Consider the following 23,938-nt stretch of genomic DNA (forward strand, 5'->3'; position numbering starts at 1 on the left):
GAGATATGACACATGACCACTTTTATGTCTTCACCCTGTCTACCTTTAATTAAGAACCAAAATTTAATAGTATTAATGCCCCTTTATACGCAAGCTACAGTGCCACATTTCGTTTCTTAAACTTTACTCGTTCTGAGATATTGTTTAATATCTCAGAACAGAAAATAAAGAAATTAAACAAATTAGACGCCAACACACACGCGCGCGCGAATTTTTCCCCTTTATTGACTTTTTTGAGAGGGTTCGGGAGGTCTCCTAACGTGTGGATTTGCAAAAAAATAAAAAATAAATAAAAAACTTGGAGGGTCAAATTTGACACGATTCCAATACTTTTCCGTTTTATATACATAACAAGCTGGTAAGTAAATAGGAGTCGGAGTCAGCGGATTTTTTGACGACTCCGACTCCAACTCCTGCTAAAACATCAAAACTCCACAACTCCGACTCCGACTCCACAGCCCTGATTTTTCCATATATGTCAGCTGCTTGGGCTATATTCTCCGACAAGCTGAAGCAAAACACACCACTGATAATGGGGGAAAAAGCCTCGTTCAAATACTGGCACATCCTTATTAAATTAAGTACCCTCTCGACGTGCGTCGTCCTGAATCAGAACTTTTTTTGATACTAGAGTAACTTCCGAAATATAATTTTTTTTTTCAATATATTTATTTTGTTTGTGCAAAATAAAAAAATTTTTTTTTAATGATACAATATGGTTGCACCAGTGCTGCCAGCTAAATGCATACCAACATAAATAATATTGGAGTAGTCTAAGACACAGCCAAATATTGCAGTGCCACAGCACTAGCAGAAATTTGAATTTGCTGACTGGAATGCTTTTGGTTAACTGATATTTTAATTGATTGGTATTTGGATAATCGATGCTCTACTATAGTTTAAGTTTATTAAATTACCTTAACATTTGCTTCTTTCATTTCTACCAGTCTTGTTAAATCACTTTTGGTTGCTTCCATATCACACTTCAATAAATTAAAAGTGCCTCGTACAAGAAGCGCTTCTGCTAATCTTTCACCATTTCTTTCAATTTCATCAGTGCAAGCTGGAATAACTTCTTCATATTGTTCTTCAGCCAATAAATGTATTACTAATTCATAGCCCCTACAAAAGTAAAAATTTAATAATTCCATCTTATTTTTTTGTATATATTCAAATAATAATTTTTATATTTATATAAAATTTTCAAATACAATGACACCTCATACTTCAAATGCTCCAGAGTTTGAACTCTAAATTTGAGAAAAATTCAAATTTGGGGTTCAAATGATGCCTCTAAGTTCAAACTGCACATATAGCAAACAAATTCACTCACTTCATGAATGCTATCTGTTGTGCATTCAAGTTCTCTCTCTCTCTATGAAAGCATTTCTCTTGCATTACACTCATGTGTTTTCAGTACTTTTTTTTTTGCTTTACTTTTAAATGTTTGGTTATATATCATCAGGTCCATGCCATAAGGTCAGATGTCACTTTTCTTCTAACTGACAAGTGACTAAAAGTTACAAAAACAAGATTTTCAATGAAAACCTCCAATGAAAAGTTAGTATTGAAAAAATTCAGTCAATATAACAAAAATTAAAGTTTTATATGGTTTCAACTTTAATATATTAAATATAAAGTTTTTATATGGTATAAACTTTCTTCTGACTTTTCTGTAAAATTGTTCAAAATTGAGATACAATCTGCTGGCACTTGCCTAGTGATATATGAAGGGTCAGAAAATAAAAGGGCATAAGTCAAAAAAGTCAACTTTTGGGAAACTAAAAAACTTTGTAGTTTAGAATGTTATGATGATGTTTTTCTGCTTATGTAATGAAACAGATTGAGAGTTATATTTTACACACTATATGAAAATATAGTTGAAACTGAAGGATTTTCTGATAAAAATGATGCAAATTGATTTGTCTAGGACATTAATGTGATAAAGATAAAAGTATGTTATTTTTAGTGAAGACTTATAACTGCAGTAAACTCAAAATCAATACAAAGTGGCCCTTTTACACTCTGACTATTGATATAACCCTTACCTATTAACCATGGCATCCAAGAAGAATGTGAAAGCAACAAAGTCAAAGAGTTGTAGTATCAATTATTGAGGTAAAAAGGGAACTTACTGCAAAGCATGAAAACTGTATACATATGGCAGATCTGGCATTCATGTTTAAGATACCAAAGTCAACAGTGTGCACCATTCTTAAGAACAAGGAAGCAATAAAAGCAGCAAATGTGGCTAAAGGGAATAAATAACAGCTCTAAATGAATGGTTGGTATCTTATCAGAGCTGTAGACCATGCCCATAGAAATAAAAAAATTCAAAGAAATTGATACTCTACACAAGACCTGTTACAAAATAATTTGGGGGATATATCTGAAATTTTATGTGGTAAATGGAATAAAATTTTAAAGTGAAACAATCCAGAACTATTTCTCAAAACAATGCTAAAAATAAAGTATTTTCTACTTTACTAGAGATGCCCAAAAGCTCATAAATACAAGAAATACCATTGCACTGATTACTTCTGAGGCCTGAACAAAGTCATGTTGCACATTCCATTAAGCCTACTATGTGTTTATAGGCTGATTTTGGGGAATATATCTCACCCCAGGTTCCTTTGACTTTTTATTCTTTTTGGTCCCAATCTCATTCAGAGCTACAATTTTATCACTTTAATAAGAAACAAGAGGTCACCACTCCTCATAAAAGTACAATAAATGTAATTTTCATTTTATTACACAGTATTAAGATATTTTATTTATTGTTTACATATTTTAATTATTTAGGGCATTTAATTGTGATATTTTTATCTTAAATCATTTGTTTTCTAAGTTTATCAAAATGGGTATTGTTCAGGATCTGGAAATAGATTAATTCCTTTTCCATTGTTCCTAATTGTAAAATTGATTCAGACTTTAAACAATACACAGATTGAATTAAATTTGAAGTATAAGACACCATTGTACTTTTTATATAAAAATAAAATTTTAACCTGTAATAACAAAAACATATAAAATTTTTTCCTTAATGAAATAAAATTATTTTGAATAATTTTTTTATAATTAACAATAGAGTGAAGTTTTAACCACTTGTTCCCGAATTTTCATTTAGGAATTTTTACTAAGAAAAAATTAACTTTTTAATGTTTTTATAATTACAGTTTAAAATTAATTAAATATATGAAAACTATTTGCACCATAATATTAGTTAATTTTATAAGATATTTTTTATATTATAATTATCATAGGAATTAATTTTCATGTATTTGAAAAATAATTTAGCTACAAAAAAATTGCTTTTGTTGTTATAATACTGTACTAAGATATAACGTAGAACCAATTTAATGAAATAAAAATTGTAATAAATTAATTGCTCAAATTTTAAAAAGTATTTATTAAAAATATATTTACTGCTGAAGATACAAAAGGTGCTTTTAGAGCCTACCTATCCTGAATTAGTTAAATAAACCCAAAAATTTTTTATAATAACCAAATGTTTAATGAACATTAGGAAAATTTTAAAATATTTTAAATTTTGACTAATCTCTTTCAGCAATATATTACAAAAATAATATAAAATGCTATAAAATATGCATCTAGACAGTACTGAATTAAAATAACAGCAAAAGATGTAGTATAACTTCAATTTTTTTAATCATTAAAATAATTAATTTAAGAAATACCTTAATTTTGATGGATCTTTTCCTTCTTGCTTTTTATATTCCAAAACTTCTTTTAATACAGGATCATCACAAAACGAAATAAAGTAATTAGTGATAAAATGTTTTGAAGGCAGTTCTTTTGGTTGTGTCTAAAAAATAAAGATAATTTTTTAAATTATTGATTTAATTATCAGAAATCTATGCCAAATTCTGTTTTAATATTTAAAAAGAAATTTAATTTATTTAATTCTTGACTTGTTTAATAATTCATGATATGATAAGTAAATATTTTATATTTATCTTTCAAATATAAGCAATATTTATTTAAGTTCTGCATATTTTAATTACAATAAAACTTAATTCAAATTGAATAAAATCATTATTTTATGAATAATGACTTTATTAAAGTTGATTATATTTTTAAAATAATGTATTAGAAATAATTTTAAAAATTTACAATTTTTCACTCATCCCATTATTTTATCTTTATTTTGTGCAAATTCTAAAATTTGAATACCAATTTTTTATCAGAAACATTTTAAAAATAATTATATCTTATTTGACAGAACTCAAACTAACCTGAGATTAATTAATAACTACTTTGTATAATTAATATAATCCATATTATTAAAGTAATCAAATTATATGCAGTAAATAACCACTTCTTAAAATAAATGAAAAATTATTATTTATATCATCTTGGAAAAAAATAAAAAATGACAGATTAACATTAAATGATGAATGAATTCAATACTAATTCAAATTAAAAGTTAATATTTTTTAGTATAACTAATTTATAATTTTTATATATTAAGATACATTTGTTTCTATCAACTAATGATAAATTCCAACAGGAAAAAATTCTATCAACATTATTACAATAGATATTACAACCCTGCTTGCAATGAACTTCATTCACCATTTAAACTTTCAGAAATTTATATGAACTTAAAAGCTCTTGCATATATATTAAAGCAAGTGCTATTAATAATTCCTTTTGAAATTTCTAATTCCAATAACTTACTCTCGGATGTCATTGGTTCAGAATACATAGCTAAAATATAATATGCAAATCTTGCAACTACCTAGCAACACAATGCAATGAAGTTCATTTAGAAAGAAGTTTTGCAGAATTTTCTGGAATTTCTCATAGTTTTTCTTATATTATATATCTAGCATATAAAAGGCAAGTCAACTTTAACTGCTCATATTAACGTCTGTGAAAAATGGCAAGAGGTATGGCAGTACCAGAACCAATCAAGAAAATTATTATTCAGAAGTCTTTCAACAGTATTGTACAGGACATGCAGATAACTCAACAGTCCATGAAATCATAAAATATTTTCAAGAAAAGGTAAACACTTGTCCAGAAAAAGCTTTAGGAAGAAAATTACTACTCAGTTTCAGACAACTATGGTTGACTATGGTCAACTTTTGATACTATATTTCCCAAAGCAGGCAAGTTTCTGCAGCAGACTTGACAAAGTGGGAAAGTTAATATCTCATTATCTGAATGCAGTGTGGAGATATATCTGACAATGCAAATATAGGCTGTACAACCAAGGGAAAACCTTTCATAAATTCAAGTGCAGACATTTAGCTTTGGCCAGAACTCATTTGAAGTGATCAAATGCTAATTGGAAGAAAATACATTAATCAGATAAATCAACATTTCATGTAAACCATGGGAATATAGACAAGAAAGTCATTTGCACTAAAGATGAAGCTAATCCAGCATCTTATTCAAGACAAGTTCAAAAGCCATAATCTTTAATGATTTGGTGATACATGAGTGCAGAGGAAGTTGGGATTTGCATTTTTGTAATAGTGTTGTGAACTCTGAAGCCTGTATTCTAATCCTTCAGCAACATCTATGTGAATCAAAATGCAAACTATTCCAAAGACAAGACTGTATTTTCAAGCACAACAGCATCCATTTGCACAATGCTAGAAAAACCAAAGCTTGGTTACAGTCTAATCATATATACATACTCTCCTGGTCAAGATCAAGCCTGGATCTGTCTATGATAGAAAAGGTATGGCAATTTTTGAAAAGAAAGATGACTCAATGCAGTCCATATACATTAGAACAATTATGTACAGTTAACCCCCCTATAACATGGTAGATACGTTCCGCTTTATAAGAATTTTGCGTTGTAGGAATCCTTGAATACATGAGCCAATCACAGCCTGGCACGTGTGCAGTTTACGGACTACAGCTGTTTGATAGGTTTTCTTCCATAAAATTAATCAATTCTAGACAAATTTGACTCAACATTTCCAAAACATGTATAATTTTTTGGGAATAATCCGTATAAACTATGCTATAAACAAAAAATTGTAGTATTACTTACTGAGTGTGCACCGTTCGACGACACCATTGCTTAAGCTTGTTTTTGTTGCAAAAGCAGCGCACCAAATGGCAGGTGCGTTTTCTAATAAGTTATTTTTCTGCGAAAAATTCGTTGAACTTTGGAGACATCATTAATAGAAATAATTTTTATGGCTGTTGAATAAGAAATGTTTTTTTCACAAGAAATGTATAAAATTACAGTAGTGTATTAGACTTACAGTACCTAATTTATATACTGTACAGACAATAGTAAACTCAACTCTCTGTAGTGTGTAAGTAGTTCGGCTGCTCGTCCACTATTGGTCCAAATTCGACCAATCCTGTCGCGACAGGAGTCGGCGATGACGTTTTACCGCATTTTACGAGTCTCTTTTAACATCTTTATACGAATATGGTCGCAATTTTTTCGCCACGATATACAAATCCACATTATATGAACCTGCATTATAGGGGGGTCTACTGTATGTATTTAAGTAAAGAATGGAAAAAAATTTTAGGCATTGGGGCATGGAAGATGCAAACTTGTAAAGATACAAACTTATGCATAAGTTTGTAACTTATGCATAAGTTTGTATCTTCCACATCTCAATGCCTTGAACTCTTACAAAACAAAAAAGGTGATGCTATTCCATAGTTATTACAGAATCTTAACATATTGAATGAAGTTCAAAGAACTGTGTTGCAAAAGTTCTGAAGATTATAAATTACATATTTAATAAAGTATTTTCTCAAAATCTGAGTTTCTAATATGTTTTTATGATCTAAGCAACCACACTAACATAATAAATTCCTTTTAATTACAAAAATAAACATCTGTGCAGTGTGATATGAATTGTTTTAAGCTTTTATTGGTGAATGAATTCACTGGGACTTATAAAATTAATAAAATGATATAAGTCAATTGTAAACTGCTGTTTTAAATTTAAAATTTTTCCATCTTTTTTATAACAATAATCATCCTAAAAAAAATCACTACATACCATATAAATTAGAAACCAATAATCTTAAAGTTAAAAAAAAATTGAATATTTAATTTTAGTTGAACAATTGAAACTTCTACACCATTTTTGTTAAAGATCAAAATATTAACCTATGACACAAAGTTAATTCTCCCCTCTACAATTTAATGTTTTAACAATGGATTATGTAAATAAATAACTTTAAAAATATATTTTAAAGTTTTGAGATTAAAACTGCAATGACATATATTACTGCAGATGAAGAATAAAGGTGTTAATGTTTTATTAATCATGCTATATCAGAATGTTAATCTGATAAATGCAGATTTATATAATGCAGCATTTTTTAATAATATATCATTTACAGCAATAATAAGTTTTTTAAACATTTTTTATCTCTATCTTTTTAGAATTAATTGTTTTACAATTATTGATTAATAATGCAGTTTTATTATTTTTGTAATGATTTTTTCCTCTCATAATTTAAAGAAACAAGAAAAAATAAGTCTGTTATATGTAAATAAATTAATGTTTTACAAAATAAAAGAAAACTTAAGATAATTTATTTATATTATTTCATAAATTAATAGTAAGTTTTTAAAATCATGCAATTATTTTTCATTAGATGAAATACAGCAACCTCTCACTATGTGATACTCTTAACTGTGAGTATATTTTTTACTGATCCTGGCTGAAGCCTATGGAAGATAATGTCTAAAATCTCTCATTTTAACAACTCTCAGTTCTACATCTACATCTATTCAGACTAATGTGTTTTCCCTTTATTTTACCATCATGATTCTCAATCATAAGAACAGAGTGAGATCACTTTGCCATAGGTCAAACAGATGCCCAGGAAGATAAGAAAGCAGAGAGAATTATCATACTAAATATAATATCTGTTTTTAGAAAAAAAATGGCTGCTGGCTATATGTTTAGATAAAACAAGTGGTAATGTAATAAATCCCTTTAGCAACCATAGTCATGTATGTTCAGACTATTGCTGCATTCCCCTAAAGCTGTTGCTGGGTATATATTGACTAATAATTTTTATATGAATTTTGCATCAGACCAAGGTCATTTACATGCATATTTTTCAAATTTTGACAAACTGACCTTTCCTGATATGTATTCTAACTAACTATGTCAAAGTAACCTTTGGATGGCCAATGAAATTTCCAAAATCCATGTACTTCCAGTTTCTGCTCTATGCAGATTTTAACAAAAAAAAAAAAAAAAAATGGCTGTACTTCGGTCATGCAGACCCACTTTTGCAGCAAAACTTGGATATGCACTTTAATTTCTGGGTGGCATAGGTAGCAACATTTCCAGATTTAACTTTCTATTTTGAATTTAAAAGAAATAATGCTCCTAACTGTGGTATTCAATACTGAAAGGGTTGCAGTTATATTTTTAACATTTTTCATTCATGTTGGTCAATTTCTCTTTTGTACAACTCTCTCCCTTATACAACTTTTATCATTGGTCCCTTTAGAGCAGGGCTTCTTAAACTTTTTTATTCACGACCCCATTTATGATTGTGATTTTTTTCGTGACGCAAAAAATATAAAATAAAGATATATACAAATTTGCAAAAACAATAATGGTGTACTACCACAGTTCACTCTTGTGTTACAATGGTACAGAGACAACTGAATACACTGAAAAGTGACAACACTACACTAGTTCACACTACAATTAGTGTTGCTGAATCGTTGTCTCGCTGCACCAGAAGTGACACAAAGCGCAACTCACGAAACCTATGACACAAAGCGTGCCATTTTCAAACTCTCACAAATTATTTTCAACATTTTGCATTAAAATCTCGCAATCCCAAGATTTTGCTAAGTGATCCCAAATGGGGTCACAACCCATAGTTTAAAAAGCCCTGCTTTAGAGTCATACAACTGAGAGGTCACTGTACTTAAAACATCTTAAAATAATTAATTCACATTATTACTATTCTGTCATAAACAAGTAATTTAAATGACTTACGTTCACTAGTTCTTTTGCTTTTGCTTTACTTAAAGTCTTCAAAACTCTGTCAGTTGTTTGAAGTGTGTTCATATTTTGGAAATTTTCTAATATACAGACAGCTGTCAAATCTAAAAATTATACAATATTTATAAAATAAAAATTCAAATAAAATCAAATAATAAAATTCAAATAAAAACATTTTATAAAAAAGTTTTTATTTGAATTAAGATTATAAAAGTTTAACTTTTATAACCTTAATTCAAATAAAAACTATAAACTTTAACACATGTCATTAATTTAAAAATCTCATTTAAACAATGGTTTCATATGAATAAAAATTTTTGTAAAAATTTAAATAGGGAGTATTTATTTATTGTGACATCATCACAATGCCACTCTGCAATTTTTCATCACAAGCTCACAATTTTAGTATCATACTTTTCTTGTTAACAATGGAGTCATGCTGATTATCTAACTTCATTCAAGAGAAAATTTTCAAACTGAAATAATGTAACTTCCACTTTTTATAGTTAATCAGGTTCTCCTGCACCTAAGCTTTCTGTATCTGGATATCTGGTCTTGACTTTCATCTAACTCTGTTCTCAAGGTTAAGGAAGAACGCAAACACCAGTGGAAATTTATAGGTCTACAATTTTTGAAAATTGCAGCACAAAAAATATTAAATAATTATACTATTTTCCAAAATAATGAACTGGGATATGTTCAAAATTATTTTGATGCAATTGACAGGGAGAACACCAGATATAATCACCACCTATTTCAATGAGTTTAATATATATCATAGTACTACCCTTCTGGCAATTCACAGCAAACTAATCAATGCAACTCTCAAGCATTCACAAGAAAAATGAGTTAAAAATTTTCCAAGTTACATGGATAACATGTTAACAATGGCTTAGCCAAGTGGATAAGGTGTTCATCTACTATACTTTGTGCTGTAGGTTTCAATCTTACTTTTTAAAAGTTTTTCTAATCTGCATTTAAGTAAATTGTTGTGAGAAGTATTTTTCTAATTTTAACAAAAAAATTAGTATTTTGTTATTATAACATTATATTTCCAGAAAGACACAAAGAAAAAATATACAATAACAAAAATCTCCCTTGCAAGTTGGTATAGCAACATAAACAAGTGTCACATAATACAAACATTTTTACTTATTATAATTGTGATTAATCACTAATTTATATCATGATACCCTCAACCTGCTCACATTGCTACACCAATAATTCAAGACTAGACAAGGAAAAAACTTTCCATATGCTTGATAAATAAATGTTATAATGACAAATTAATAATTTTTCTTTGTTAAAAATATACATTGCACTTTACAGAAAAACTTTTAAAATAGTAAGATACAAACTTACAACATACAGTATAGTATATAAACACCTTATCCATTTAGTTACACCACTATTAACATATAGTAGTAGTCATATAATATAAACAAGAAACAGAAAATTTTTGAACTCATTTTTCTCATGAATGGTTGAAAGTTGCTTCAAGTGACTTTACTGTAAATTACTGAAAGGGTAGTTTTATTCATTCTTTTTTGGGAATAAAAGAATTGAATTATTAGCACAGAAGTTTTAATAAATGTTAATTGGTATGGATAACTGGCATGCAAAAAACCATGTTAAATATGATACGAAGATGAATGAGAAAATCTGGTGAAATGAAAACAAAGAATTATATTGATGATTTCTTGATGGTAAACTAGTGTTTTAGCAATATCTAGTACATATGTAATGTTTAGTGTATGTTTGAATTTTTTAAATATGTTCAACATGATTATTTTAAATATGTCTAGAATTTTAAATATATTAGTTTGTATAATAGAACAACCTACAAAATGTAAACTAATGAGGGCATAATGCATATTAATAGGATGTAAATTTGAAGTTAAGAATTTTATTGTAAAACTAGTGTGAGACCCCAAACTTTAATGAAAATATTCTTTTGATTTCATCATACCTATTTGGACAACTGATGTTGTTGAACATCTCAAGTTACATTTTCTCAATGGAAAAACAATGCTTTCCTGTGATCCATTGACCTCTTGGCCGGGCGTTACCGTTTATATATCAGAATTGACAGCTGAATGACAGAGTTGTCACCAGTGCCTCTAACTTAGTAGGATCTCAGGATCTCCTATATTATATTAATGGATACCTTATCTATTCTGCATACAAAGACTCCTCCAGCAATGGATATCACCTGTTAAGATACATGGATGAGGATATCATCTTGCCCACTAACAGATATTGCCAAATCTCCATCACAAGATATCACCTACTTCTGAATTGTTCTGATCATTGAACTGTCCACACAACAACCCTACTACCAAAGACATACTCTTGTAGTTGGAACATGACAACTAAACAATCCACCAGATATTTATCTCAATTCACAATCCAATGTAAACTCTCTCTCGCCACCATCCTGTTAGATAGGTCAGTTAATCTGATATTACAATATATGTAGCATGTAACTTTTTTTGTGATTATTAAATGGTTATTTGTTTTTAACCCTAGAGTCGAGTGCACTACTTCTGTTGCTCTGTCTCTACATACTCCATCTGAAATCTCTCACGCATGTGGCTGCTCGCGTGACCTACTTGCAAACCCAGAACCATTCACCATAACGGCTTCCATGTTGAATGAGACATGGTGGTGTCAGTCTTGACGAGGCATCAAAGAGGTGCCTCTGGTCATACTAGTTAAGTATTGTATTTTAATGTTTAATAAAAACAAAAATCTAAAAATCAGTCTCCATGTATGATAAGCCCTAAATGATAACAGTAACAAAATAATTAAAATCTTTATTGCTAATAAATATAAATTTACCTTCAAAACTCTCCCAATGTTTGTTTGTTGCCTCATAAGCTTTAGCTCTCCGAAGCAATGCTTTAATATATGTTTTATTTAATTCTATTGCTCTGGAACAATCTTCTATGACTTCTTCATAATTTCTCTGAAAAAAAAATATATAAATATTAAACATATACACTTTAATATAATATTTAATACATTTAAAAATTATACAATGACAATGTATAAGTGACATTAAAAAATAATTTTTGAAATTTAGTATATAATAATTCATAAAGTATTATACATTAATTATTTGCTTTTAAAATAAATTCTACTTCAAAAATTTGATAATGGCAATAGATTTGGTCAAAAAGAATTTAAGCCAAATTATAACCAAAATTAATTGAGCTATTAATTATAGCATAATAATATCCCAATTAATTATGGTAATCATTTGGCTTAGTATCACTACATCTAGCTTCAGGGTATTGATATATATAAAAATAATTTATTTTTCATATCACTATTGACAAATATCAATAAATTAAAGTAATTTTTGGATAATTTTAAAGTTATATCAGCATGAGAGTCATAATCACATATGCTAACTTGTGCATAATTTATGTATAGAACAAGAACATTTCCACAACTTAATCACTTTCTCCTAATCATCAAATTTAAAAAGCAGCATTCATTTATAAAATCATTTATATCTGATACTATTACAATCTAATTTAATATTAAACATTTTATTGTTAAATTTTAGACAAGTTTTTCTTTCTTTAACAACTAAAAAGTTTCATTCCTTGAGTTTTATACTAGTTACAAACCTGGAGTTAAAACATCAGTTGTTTTAGTAATTTTATCATATACTTTATTGGCTTTATTCTTTTTACAACATGTAAGCTGCATTAGTCACTGACTGAATGTGTTGCCGACCAACAAACATGATGCCAACTAAATGTTTTCAATATCAATTTTGATCGGCACCAACTGAATGTGTCACCAACTAACATGTTACCAACCAATGCTTTTAATACACCATTTAGAAAAATCCTTATAAAAAGTTTTAACAGGCATTTATTTTAGCTTTTTTTTATTCTGAGTAACATTTTGAATAAAATTCATTTGTTTCCATGTAAATTTATCTTTATAAGTATAAAGTTGTAAAACCAAATTAGCTCTATGGGAAACCCCTGTGAACTTTGACCTATTGACCTGGAAGTTTGGTGAGCACCTCACTGATAAAAAGAAAGACTTAAGTTTAAAATTTGAGCTTTCTAGACCCAGTAGTTTTTTCTCTATGAACATCTGCATAGCTGGATGAAGAAAAAGGCAAAGAAAATACAGCTTTTTTTGGCAATTTTTCCATTTCTTGTATTTCAGCAACCACTTTATAGAAAATTTTGAAATTTTGCACACTATCTAAGAAAACAATTATCTTTCAAATAAGATATTTGCAATTACTTCAGGTGTTTGGGGGTAGAGAAATTGACCCCCAAAAATTGGCAACTCTGATTCCTATATATATATGAGAACCGAATGTTTAGATATAAAAAATATTTACTTATATAATTCAATACTGAACTTTTACAAAAGTTTACAATTAACCAATTCATAATTTGTACAAGTTATTTTTCCACTTTTTATAAATTTTAAAAATCTGACTAAATCAATGCAACAGTTTCTTTATTTACAGCATAACTCTAACCATATAACAAATTCTCTTTTTGTTTATAGCCCAGAATTTGTTTATATAATTTTTATTATTGTAATAACGCAATAAAATTTTATTTATTCAGCTTATATTTCACAAAAGAAAACAATAAAAAAAAGTCGAAATGTTCAAGCATATAACAGATTTCCAAATGTTAAATTTCTCAATGACAAATTTCCAAATCATTATGAAGTAATTAATAAAAATTCATTAATTTCTTATTTAATTGAGAAATAAAAATTTGAATATTGAAATATTAGAAGAGTTTTCAAAAAAAAATTTTATTATAAAATTAAGCATTCAAAATACTTTTTAAAATCATTGTTTATGATGATATACCCAGAAAATTAAAAAATGCTATCAAATGCATTTGTCATTACAATCAGTATTGTTGCTTTTAATGTTTATTTCTTGTTATAGAAGTACTCCCTCTACTTACAAACAGGTTATGTTCCCAAGGTTTTGTCATAAGTCAAAAACTAACTTAGAAAGTACACTTGTACACAGAATAACTTATTGTTAATGTTTGATCCTCTAATGTACTTAATAAAATACATTATGCTCATTTACTTGCTCAATACTTCTTAGTAGCAAGTGTTTCAAATGCAGTTTTTTCATCTAATGCTCTTAGTTTTATAATGTCCAGTTTAGTTTCCATGGTAATAGAGCAACACTTCTTGCATTTATCTCCACTGCTAAATTTATTACTACATATTGAATGCATTTTTGAAGCACTAAATTATAAAAGTTTATAAAAATTGCAAACAATAGCAAAAAACACACATACTCCAATATTACCAACTTCAATGACACCTCACAAGCAGCAATAAAACTTCAGGATTTGTGCAAAAACAAAAAATGGCAATACACAATAGAAATAAGTTCACATTAATTATTTATTAAAAATGTATTATTTATTACTGGTAAAAAAAAAAGACTAATATCACCCCATGAATAATAAGAGACCTTCACAATCCATGTGAAATTAAATTTTACATATATGGTCAAATTGTTCATAAATCTGAATATTCATAAGTTGAATGGTCATAAGTAGGGAAGCAGCTGAACATTATTTCTCCAAAAATCAATCTCAAACAGATTCATAATTTACATAAATAATACAGTGTTAATAACAAACATAATCCGTTAACAAACATAATCCGTTCCAAGACTTTGTTCGCTATCCAAATTGTTCGTTAACCGATTATCGATTTACCATAGGTTTCTATGGGAATTTGATTAATTGGTTCTGGAGACCCCCCAAAATAAAAAAATATATACTTTCTTACTACCTTTATTTATATGTATTGATGATAATAAAAATACATACATACATAGTCTTGCGTTTTTATTAGTCGTGTTTTTTTTTTGTTTGAAAGGGTTAAAGAATCTGTCTAATGTCGATTGCTTTTCTCTCTTCTTCAGGATTTTTCGTAAGTAATTAATAGCATTGCAATTGCAGAAATCCCCAAGCCTTAACCTGGTTTGGATGCCATTCTAAGACCGTTGTTCTGACATCCTCCCACTTCTTCAAAGGATCTTTAATATAAGATATCGGCATTAATCCTCTTTTTCAGAAGAAAACATATCTCGCCGAGTTTCTTGGTGTTCTTCATTCAAGAGTTCTTGGCGTTCTTCTGTCGTCAGATCCATTTCGTGTTCCATTATGAACTGTTCGATATTCTTTATTTCTCAGATGTGATTTTTGTTACTCCTTTAGCTGCTTGAGTCTTCTTGATTATACAGTATGTTTCTTAAATAAGATTGAACTTCAGCCTACTGTAGACCTGTTTACGCCATACTGCCCAGCAACATTAGGCATCTTCTGCCCACTCTCTACCTTTGCTATTATACTCTCACCTTTCGAAAAGAAAAACAGACGCAAAACTTAACGAGTGCCTACCCGACAGTCTCACGAATACATAAAATAATTGTTTTGTCAGAAAAATAAAAGGCTGAAATTACAAGGAAGAGTTTCAAAGTTCGGAGGAATAATATCCGATTGGTATATATCGGCTTGAGCGTCAATGTCGACGTCTCCCACACTCCGAAAAGTTTCGAATTGTTGCCCGAAGACAAGGGAAGACCAATCGGTATTCATTACTTTAAGTCGCTTCTTCTTGTGTTTGTTCTGTGGGGTGTTCATTATCCGATCATGTGTTCGTTGTCCGAACATAAAAATCTTTCGCGAAAGTGTTCGTTATCCGATTTGTTCGTAATGCGATCTGTTCGTTAACCGATCACCCACTGTATATAATAATTAAAAAAAAAAATCGCAGACCTATATATTCCTATTGTCATTGTCTGTCTTCCATCAATCTTGAGAACAAAGTTACAGATGAAAACTGAGACCAGATATGAAAAGCTTGGGGCTGGAGGCCCCAATTAGTTATATATGAACTTCTCTTTACTGAAAGTCATGCAATTTCAGTAAAATTAATGTCTCCTCATATAAATGGTTTTCTAGTCATCTAAAAAGTCATGAAATCTACTCCAAAATGAAAATAATGGAGTAAATGGAAGAGATCTAGTAACCCAAGGAATCTTTTATTAACATTGAGTTATTCAAAAACATTATTATAAAGAATATTCTTTGTCTCTTTTAAACTACTTTAATAGAATAATTGATCATTTGCATATAATCAAGACTCTGGAGTTTTATTTCTAAGTTTTCAAAGAAAAATGCTTGCAAGTCTTTATTCAGGATAATCAGATATACAATATATATTTAGACTGTAAACAAAAATTGGTCAAAACTCTTCCCAACAATGATTTTAAATTGCTTACCTTCATTTTGGACTCATATTCAATATCCTTTTTGTTTACTGAGGTTTCTCAAGCTATTAATTTACTTAACACTTCTACATTTAGTCTTGATTAAATTCCCACAGTTTTCTTTAGATCTTTTAATCTATTTCAGCAGTAATTCTTTATAAACTTTTTACTCATTTTGCTCAATCAAGCTTTGTTCCAAATCAATGGCTTTCTTTGATAATTAGTCCAATTCCTAAAAGAGATAAAAATACTTTTTGTCCTATTAGGCATTCTCCTGCCATATTAAAGATATTTGAAATCTATATATATCATAAAATTTATTCTTCGTTGAAAAATAAACTTTTGCATTTTCAACATTGTGGTATTTGCCATCATTCCACAACTACAAATCTGATACAGACTTTGTCTTTTATCATTAATAGCTTTGAGAATAAGCAATATTTTATATATATTGACATTAGCAGTGCCTTTGATTCTGTTTTACCAAATATTCTTTTTGACTTGCTCTACAAATATAACATCAACCCAGCAATTCATTCATGACTTAATAATTTCTTTTTGCTAAAAAATGTAAAATTAAAATAGGCAATTTTGAATTTCTTAATTTTAGTCCTTCATGTGGTATTCAACAAGTGTCTTTTCTCAGTGGTCTTTTTTCTCAATATATATAAACAATCTTCTTTGCCATCTTAAATCTCACATTGTAGCTTATGCCGACAACATTAATTGATATGTTCCAATCTAAAAATCCTAGTCTTATATTTGCTTACTAAAAAAAATCTACTTAATTCAACTAATCTCAGGATTAATATACAAAAAACTGTGGCTATGTGTTTTGCCCTAATTTGCAATCCTTCTTTACCTACTTTTTTACATTGAAAACACTCCTGTTAATTATGTCATGTCATTCAGCAATTTGGGAATAACCTTTAATACTAAACTTACTTTTAAAAACCAGTGATAAAAAAATAGTTAAATCTTTGGCTATTAGAAATGAAATATTATAGAGATTTTATAAATCTATCTTATCTAAAAGTGCATTAAGAGCTACTTTTGTTTGACTAATTTTCAGTTTTGCATTGATTATGGATTACCCATTTGGTTTACAGTCATGTCTTCTCTTTTGGATAAAATTGCTAGAGCTCTAGAAAATGTTTATTTATCTCTTAATAAATTATGCAATTTACCATACACTCAGAATCCTAAATTTGCAAGGATTAGATTAGGTTTTTCTTTTGTTTTCTCAGCATACGACATATTTCAATTACTTACTTTAAATTTTTAATGGTTTTATTTATTATGATTGGCTATTCTTACATGTTCCTTCAAAAAACTTACAACCTTCATCTTGTGTGTTCATTCCATTTTTTCATTTAAATGTATCTCAAAGGTCCTTTTTTTTTACCATATTTCTTGAAATTTAAATAATTTTGATAATTTTTATTTCTAAATTTATCTTATTTTTTAATTAAAATGTAAAAATGCATTATACAATTTTGAATTTTATTAAATTGTTATTTTTTGCCTCTATTTGTTACATTTAATTGATGTTTGTATATTTGTTAACTTGGGGAAGATATCAATTATCTTTCAGGACTTTTCTGCTTATTTGTAAAAATAAGTAAATTTCAATTCAAAATTCTCTCTAGTATAGAGTTAGACAGATGACAGGCATGACTTCATTGTTATCAGGAGATGTAATGTTGTACAAGGGCCCCACTAAAATGCAGACCCTGCATTTTAGGAGCAGGAGACCCTGATAAACTATATACAAACTTGTCTTAACCAGAAATCAAGTGATTTTTTAAATTGGAAAATGATTAAAAATTGCAGCCCTGCAATGTGACAATGTCACAATAAATAATTGCTAGTTACATTAACACTTTTTAATCAACTGTACAAATTTTGGATTAACAGAATTTTATTACAATGCGATGTGAGTATGTTTACAAAATTTACATTTGGCATGTAAATAGGATAGTTCAGATCACACAGAGAGCCGATAGTTCAGATCTACACTTTTTGTAGGATCTTGTGTCATTTTTCTCAATTTACACTTTTCTTCTATAAGCTCTTTACTTCTTACTCCCTCTGTACTTCTCTTAATCACTGTCCTCTGTGCTTCTCTTAAAGTGTTCTTTTGTTCCAAACTGTTATCTGATGATTCTTAGCTAAGGGTATATATCAGGGATGGCCAATACGTAGACCACGGTCAACCAGTCAACCGCAAAGGTTTTGAAAGTAGACCACGAAGCTAAAGTTGAACAATTTGCTTTCACTTAAATTAATGTTTAAAAATCGTAATTTGATAATTTATTCTTACAATAATAGACTGTCTGTGCAACGTACCCATACTGTTTGTATTTATCCCAATGAACAATGCAAATGAATGTTAACGCATGCGCATATAAAAATCCTAAAATTGTTTGCCCATATTCATAGTCGTCCGCAGACTATATTTTACCAAAAAAGTAGCCCCTAAGGGATAAAAGTTTGGCCACATCTGGTATATATCATCCACAGATGATTTCATATTACTCTGATTAGCTATTTCTAAAGACAATATTTCCTTTTGGTTGGAGGTGTCTGTGATTAGTTCTTTTTAGAGTAAAAGTTTCATTTTACAAAGTTAACATTTCAATTTTTAGTCTTAGTTATTAAGTTTTGTATGTTTAAATAGATTCTGGTCCTCACATCATTAATTAATAATGAATTTTAAAGACAACTTTCATTTTCATTAATTAAAAGTATTAATTAAAATAATTCAAGTGAAAAAAACTTACCAAATTTTCTGAAGCAGCTGCTCTATTTTGGTAAAAAGTTGCCATATCATTTATCTTTGAAGGAGGACAAATCTCTATAGCTTCTGTGTAACAATCTATTGCTTTTTCATATTTTCCATCCTTGAAAAATCTATTTCCTTTATTCTTGTAACTTTTAGCCTTTTCATATGGATCCTATATTAAAAAAGTACTCACATTATTATTTTCAAAAATTAATTTACTAGACAGATAGCTAATTTTTTTAAAACATCATTGTTATAAAATTTCATTTTATTTTGCATCATATATAATTAGCAAATTAATACTCATGATTTTATAAATGAGACAAAAGTAAACACAACTACAGATACACACAAATATTGGGTCTACCGAAAAGTTCTGTCAGTTTCAGTTACAAGTTTCAACAACCATGAGCATATTCATTTGATGCATATTTGGCTTTCTCTTTTTATCACTGAATGTATACATACTGACCTAGCAAATGAACTAAAATGAAGATGATTCATGTTAGTATTAAGTGAGATGCGATTGTATACACTTGGCTACTGATAAAGTTCATTTATGCCACTGTATTTTGTACGAATTCCAACCAGAAAGAAATGCTCCAGAAGCATGTAGAAATTTATTGAAACTGTTTGGTGAAGGTACAGTTTCTGATAGAACATGCAGAAGATAATTCAAAAAATTTCAAATAGATGATTTTGACCTTTCTGATAAGTCACACTCTGAGCGACCATCTTTGATTGACGACAATATTGTCAAGATCATGTTAGAGCAAAATTCTTTTTTGACAACATCAGAGATTGCGGAAAAGCTTGACTCAGCTCAACAAACCATTTCAAATCATATTCGGAAACTAGGATTGGTGTGGAAATATTCGAGATGGGTGCCACATGAGTTAAGTGAGAAGAATCTGAATGATCAAGTCATAATATGCACATCTCTGCTTGCATGGAACAAAATCAAACCCTTCTTGGACCAGATGATAACTGGGGATGAAAAGTGATTACCTATGAAAACATCACAAGGAAAAGGGCATATTGTGAATCTGGAAAACGTGCTTCTCCACCTTCAAACCAAAGTTGAGCCTGAATAAGAGAATGTCGTGTATATGGTGGGAAATTCGAGAATCAATACATTTGAAACAGTACTGTTAAAACTGAACGAAAAGCTAAATTCATAGAGGTACTGTTAGTAATTGGATAATTTAAAAACAGCACTCCAAGAAAAGAGGCCGGCGATGTTCAATAGGAAGGACATCATACTGCTTTATGATAATGCTAGGCCACATACTGCTTTGGGGACTCGTCAAAAACTCGCAGAGCTAGGCTGGGAAATTCTGTCACATTCACCATACTCCCCGGACCAAGCACCCTCTAATTATCACTTGTTTCTGTCCTTACAAAATTTTTTTCAGAGCAAAAAATTCAAAAACAAAGAAGATATCAGACAAGCACTGGTTCAATTTATCGCCTCTAGGGATAAGGCATTTTTTAAAAATGGGATATACAAATTGCCATCACACTAGCGAGAAGTCATAAATAATGATGGAAATTATATTATTCAATAAAGTTTATTCAACGTATGAAAAATTTATTATTTCGTTTTATTCTAAAAATGGACAGAACTTTCCAGTAGACCTAATACTTTCAATTGCAAGTAGAAGTACAGGTATTCCTTGTTTAATGCGGTTAATTAATCACTCAATGTAACAATGTATATCAAAATCGAATTAATCAAATACAGTATCTATATTAAATAAAGAAGCTGGTAAAGCCACGTTAATTAAAACTTCTGCCACGTATATAAAGGGATTGCCACAATTAATTTCATGTATTAATCAAATCCTGCATTAAGCAAGAGATACCTGTAATTCAAACTTTTAAAACAATAAATTTGTATAAAATGAATTTAAAATAAATGTATTTTTAAAAAATTATTATTATAAAACTCTTAAANATTATACATTAATTATTTGCTTTTAAAATAAATTCTACTTCAAAAATTTGATAATGGCAATAGATTTGGTCAAAAAGAATTTAAGCCAAATTATAACCAAAATTAATTGAGCTATTAATTATAGCATAATAATATCCCAATTAATTATGGTAATCATTTGGCTTAGTATCACTACATCTAGCTTCAGGGTATTGATATATATAAAAATAATTTATTTTTCATATCACTATTGACAAATATCAATAAATTAAAGTAATTTTTGGATAATTTTAAAGTTATATCAGCATGAGAGTCATAATCACATATGCTAACTTGTGCATAATTTATGTATAGAACAAGAACATTTCCACAACTTAATCACTTTCTCCTAATCATCAAATTTAAAAAGCAGCATTCATTTATAAAATCATTTATATCTGATACTATTACAATCTAATTTAATATTAAACATTTTATTGTTAAATTTTAGACAAGTTTTTCTTTCTTTAACAACTAAAAAGTTTCATTCCTTGAGTTTTATACTAGTTACAAACCTGGAGTTAAAACATCAGTTGTTTTAGTAATTTTATCATATACTTTATTGGCTTTATTCTTTTTACAACATGTAAGCTGCATTAGTCACTGACTGAATGTGTTGCCGACCAACAAACATGATGCCAACTAAATGTTTTCAATATCAATTTTGATCGGCACCAACTGAATGTGTCACCAACTAACATGTTACCAACCAATGCTTTTAATACACCATTTAGAAAAATCCTTATAAAAAGTTTTAACAGGCATTTATTTTAGCTTTTTTTTATTCTGAGTAACATTTTGAATAAAATTCATTTGTTTCCATGTAAATTTATCTTTATAAGTATAAAGTTGTAAAACCAAATTAGCTCTATGGGAAACCCCTGTGAACTTTGACCTATTGACCTGGAAGTTTGGTGAGCACCTCACTGATAAAAAGAAAGACTTAAGTTTAAAATTTGAGCTTTCTAGACCCAGTAGTTTTTTCTCTATGAACATCTGCATAGCTGGATGAAGAAAAAGGCAAAGAAAATACAGCTTTTTTTGGCAATTTTTCCATTTCTTGTATTTCAGCAACCACTTTATAGAAAATTTTGAAATTTTGCACACTATCTAAGAAAACAATTATCTTTCAAATAAGATATTTGCAATTACTTCAGGTGTTTGGGGGTAGAGAAATTGACCCCCAAAAATTGGCAACTCTGATTCCTATATATATATGAGAACCGAATGTTTAGATATAAAAAATATTTACTTATATAATTCAATACTGAACTTTTACAAAAGTTTACAATTAACCAATTCATAATTTGTACAAGTTATTTTTCCACTTTTTATAAATTTTAAAAATCTGACTAAATCAATGCAACAGTTTCTTTATTTACAGCATAACTCTAACCATATAACAAATTCTCTTTTTGTTTATAGCCCAGAATTTGTTTATATAATTTTTATTATTGTAATAACGCAATAAAATTTTATTTATTCAGCTTATATTTCACAAAAGAAAACAATAAAAAAAGTCGAAATGTTCAAGCATATAACAGATTTCCAAATGTTAAATTTCTCAATGACAAATTTCCAAATCATTATGAAGTAATTAATAAAAATTCATTAATTTCTTATTTAATTGAGAAATAAAAATTTGAATATTGAAATATTAGAAGAGTTTTCAAAAAAAAATTTTATTATAAAATTAAGCATTCAAAATACTTTTTAAAATCATTGTTTATGATGATATACCCAGAAAATTAAAAAATGCTATCAAATGCATTTGTCATTACAATCAGTATTGTTGCTTTTAATGTTTATTTCTTGTTATAGAAGTACTCCCTCTACTTACAAATAGGTTATGTTCCCAAGGTTTTGTCATAAGTCAAAAACTAACTTAGAAAGTACACTTGTACACAGAATAACTTATTGTTAATGTTTGATCCTCTAATGTACTTAATAAAATACATTATGCTCATTTACTTGCTCAATACTTCTTAGTAGCAAGTGTTTCAAATGCAGTTTTTTCATCTAATGCTCTTAGTTTTATAATGTCCAGTTTAGTTTCCATGGTAATAGAGCAACACTTCTTGCATTTATCTCCACTGCTAAATTTATTACTACATATTGAATGCATTTTTGAAGCACTAAATTATAAAAGTTTATAAAAATTGCAAACAATAGCAAAAAACACACATACTCCAATATTACCAACTTCAATGACACCTCACAAGCAGCAATAAAACTTCAGGATTTGTGCAAAAACAAAAAATGGCAATACACAATAGAAATAAGTTCACATTAATTATTTATTAAAAATGTATTATTTATTACTGGTAAAAAAAAAAGACTAATATCACCCCATGAATAATAAGAGACCTTCACAATCCATGTGAAATTAAATTTTACATATATGGTCAAATTGTTCATAAATCTGAATATTCATAAGTTGAATGGTCATAAGTAGGGAAGCAGCTGAACATTATTTCTCCAAAAATCAATCTCAAACAGATTCATAATTTACATAAATAATACAGTGTTAATAACAAACATAATCCGTTAACAAACATAATCCGTTCCAAGACTTTGTTCGCTATCCAAATTGTTCGTTAACCGATTATCGATTTACCATAGGTTTCTATGGGAATTTGATTAATTGGTTCTGGAGACCCCCCAAAATAAAAAAATATATACTTTCTTACTACCTTTATTTATATGTATTGATGATAATAAAAATACATACATACATAGTCTTGCGTTTTTATTAGTCGTGTTTTTTTTCTGTTTGAAAGGGTTAAAGAATCTGTCTAATGTCGATTGCTTTTCTCTCTTCTTCAGGATTTTTCGTAAGTAATTAATAGCATTGCAATTGCAGAAATCCCCAAGCCTTAACCTGGTTT

At 28.7% G+C, this 23,938-nt stretch overlaps 1 protein-coding gene across 1 annotated transcript in view; it reads right to left on the reverse strand.

Annotated features, from left to right (window-relative positions):
* LOC111620638 (mitochondrial import receptor subunit TOM70-like) overlaps positions 1-23,938 on the reverse strand; it is a 56,895-nt gene that overhangs the window by 3,641 nt on the left and 29,316 nt on the right. Inside the window, exons 2-6 of the mRNA XM_023362612.1 lie at positions 19,074-19,247; positions 11,832-11,958; positions 8,985-9,094; positions 3,699-3,826; positions 918-1,122 (exon numbers count right to left, since the gene is read on the reverse strand). Of these exons, the coding sequence (XP_023218380.1) occupies positions 918-1,122; positions 3,699-3,826; positions 8,985-9,094; positions 11,832-11,958; positions 19,074-19,247 (744 nt within the window). The remainder of the gene's footprint in view (positions 1-917; positions 1,123-3,698; positions 3,827-8,984; positions 9,095-11,831; positions 11,959-19,073; positions 19,248-23,938) is intronic.

The sequence above is a fragment of the Centruroides sculpturatus genome, unplaced genomic scaffold (genome assembly GCF_000671375.1).
Source record: "Centruroides sculpturatus isolate CEXI.00-Female unplaced genomic scaffold, Cexi_2.0 scaffold198, whole genome shotgun sequence".
Classification (NCBI taxonomy): domain Eukaryota; kingdom Metazoa; phylum Arthropoda; class Arachnida; order Scorpiones; family Buthidae; genus Centruroides; species Centruroides sculpturatus.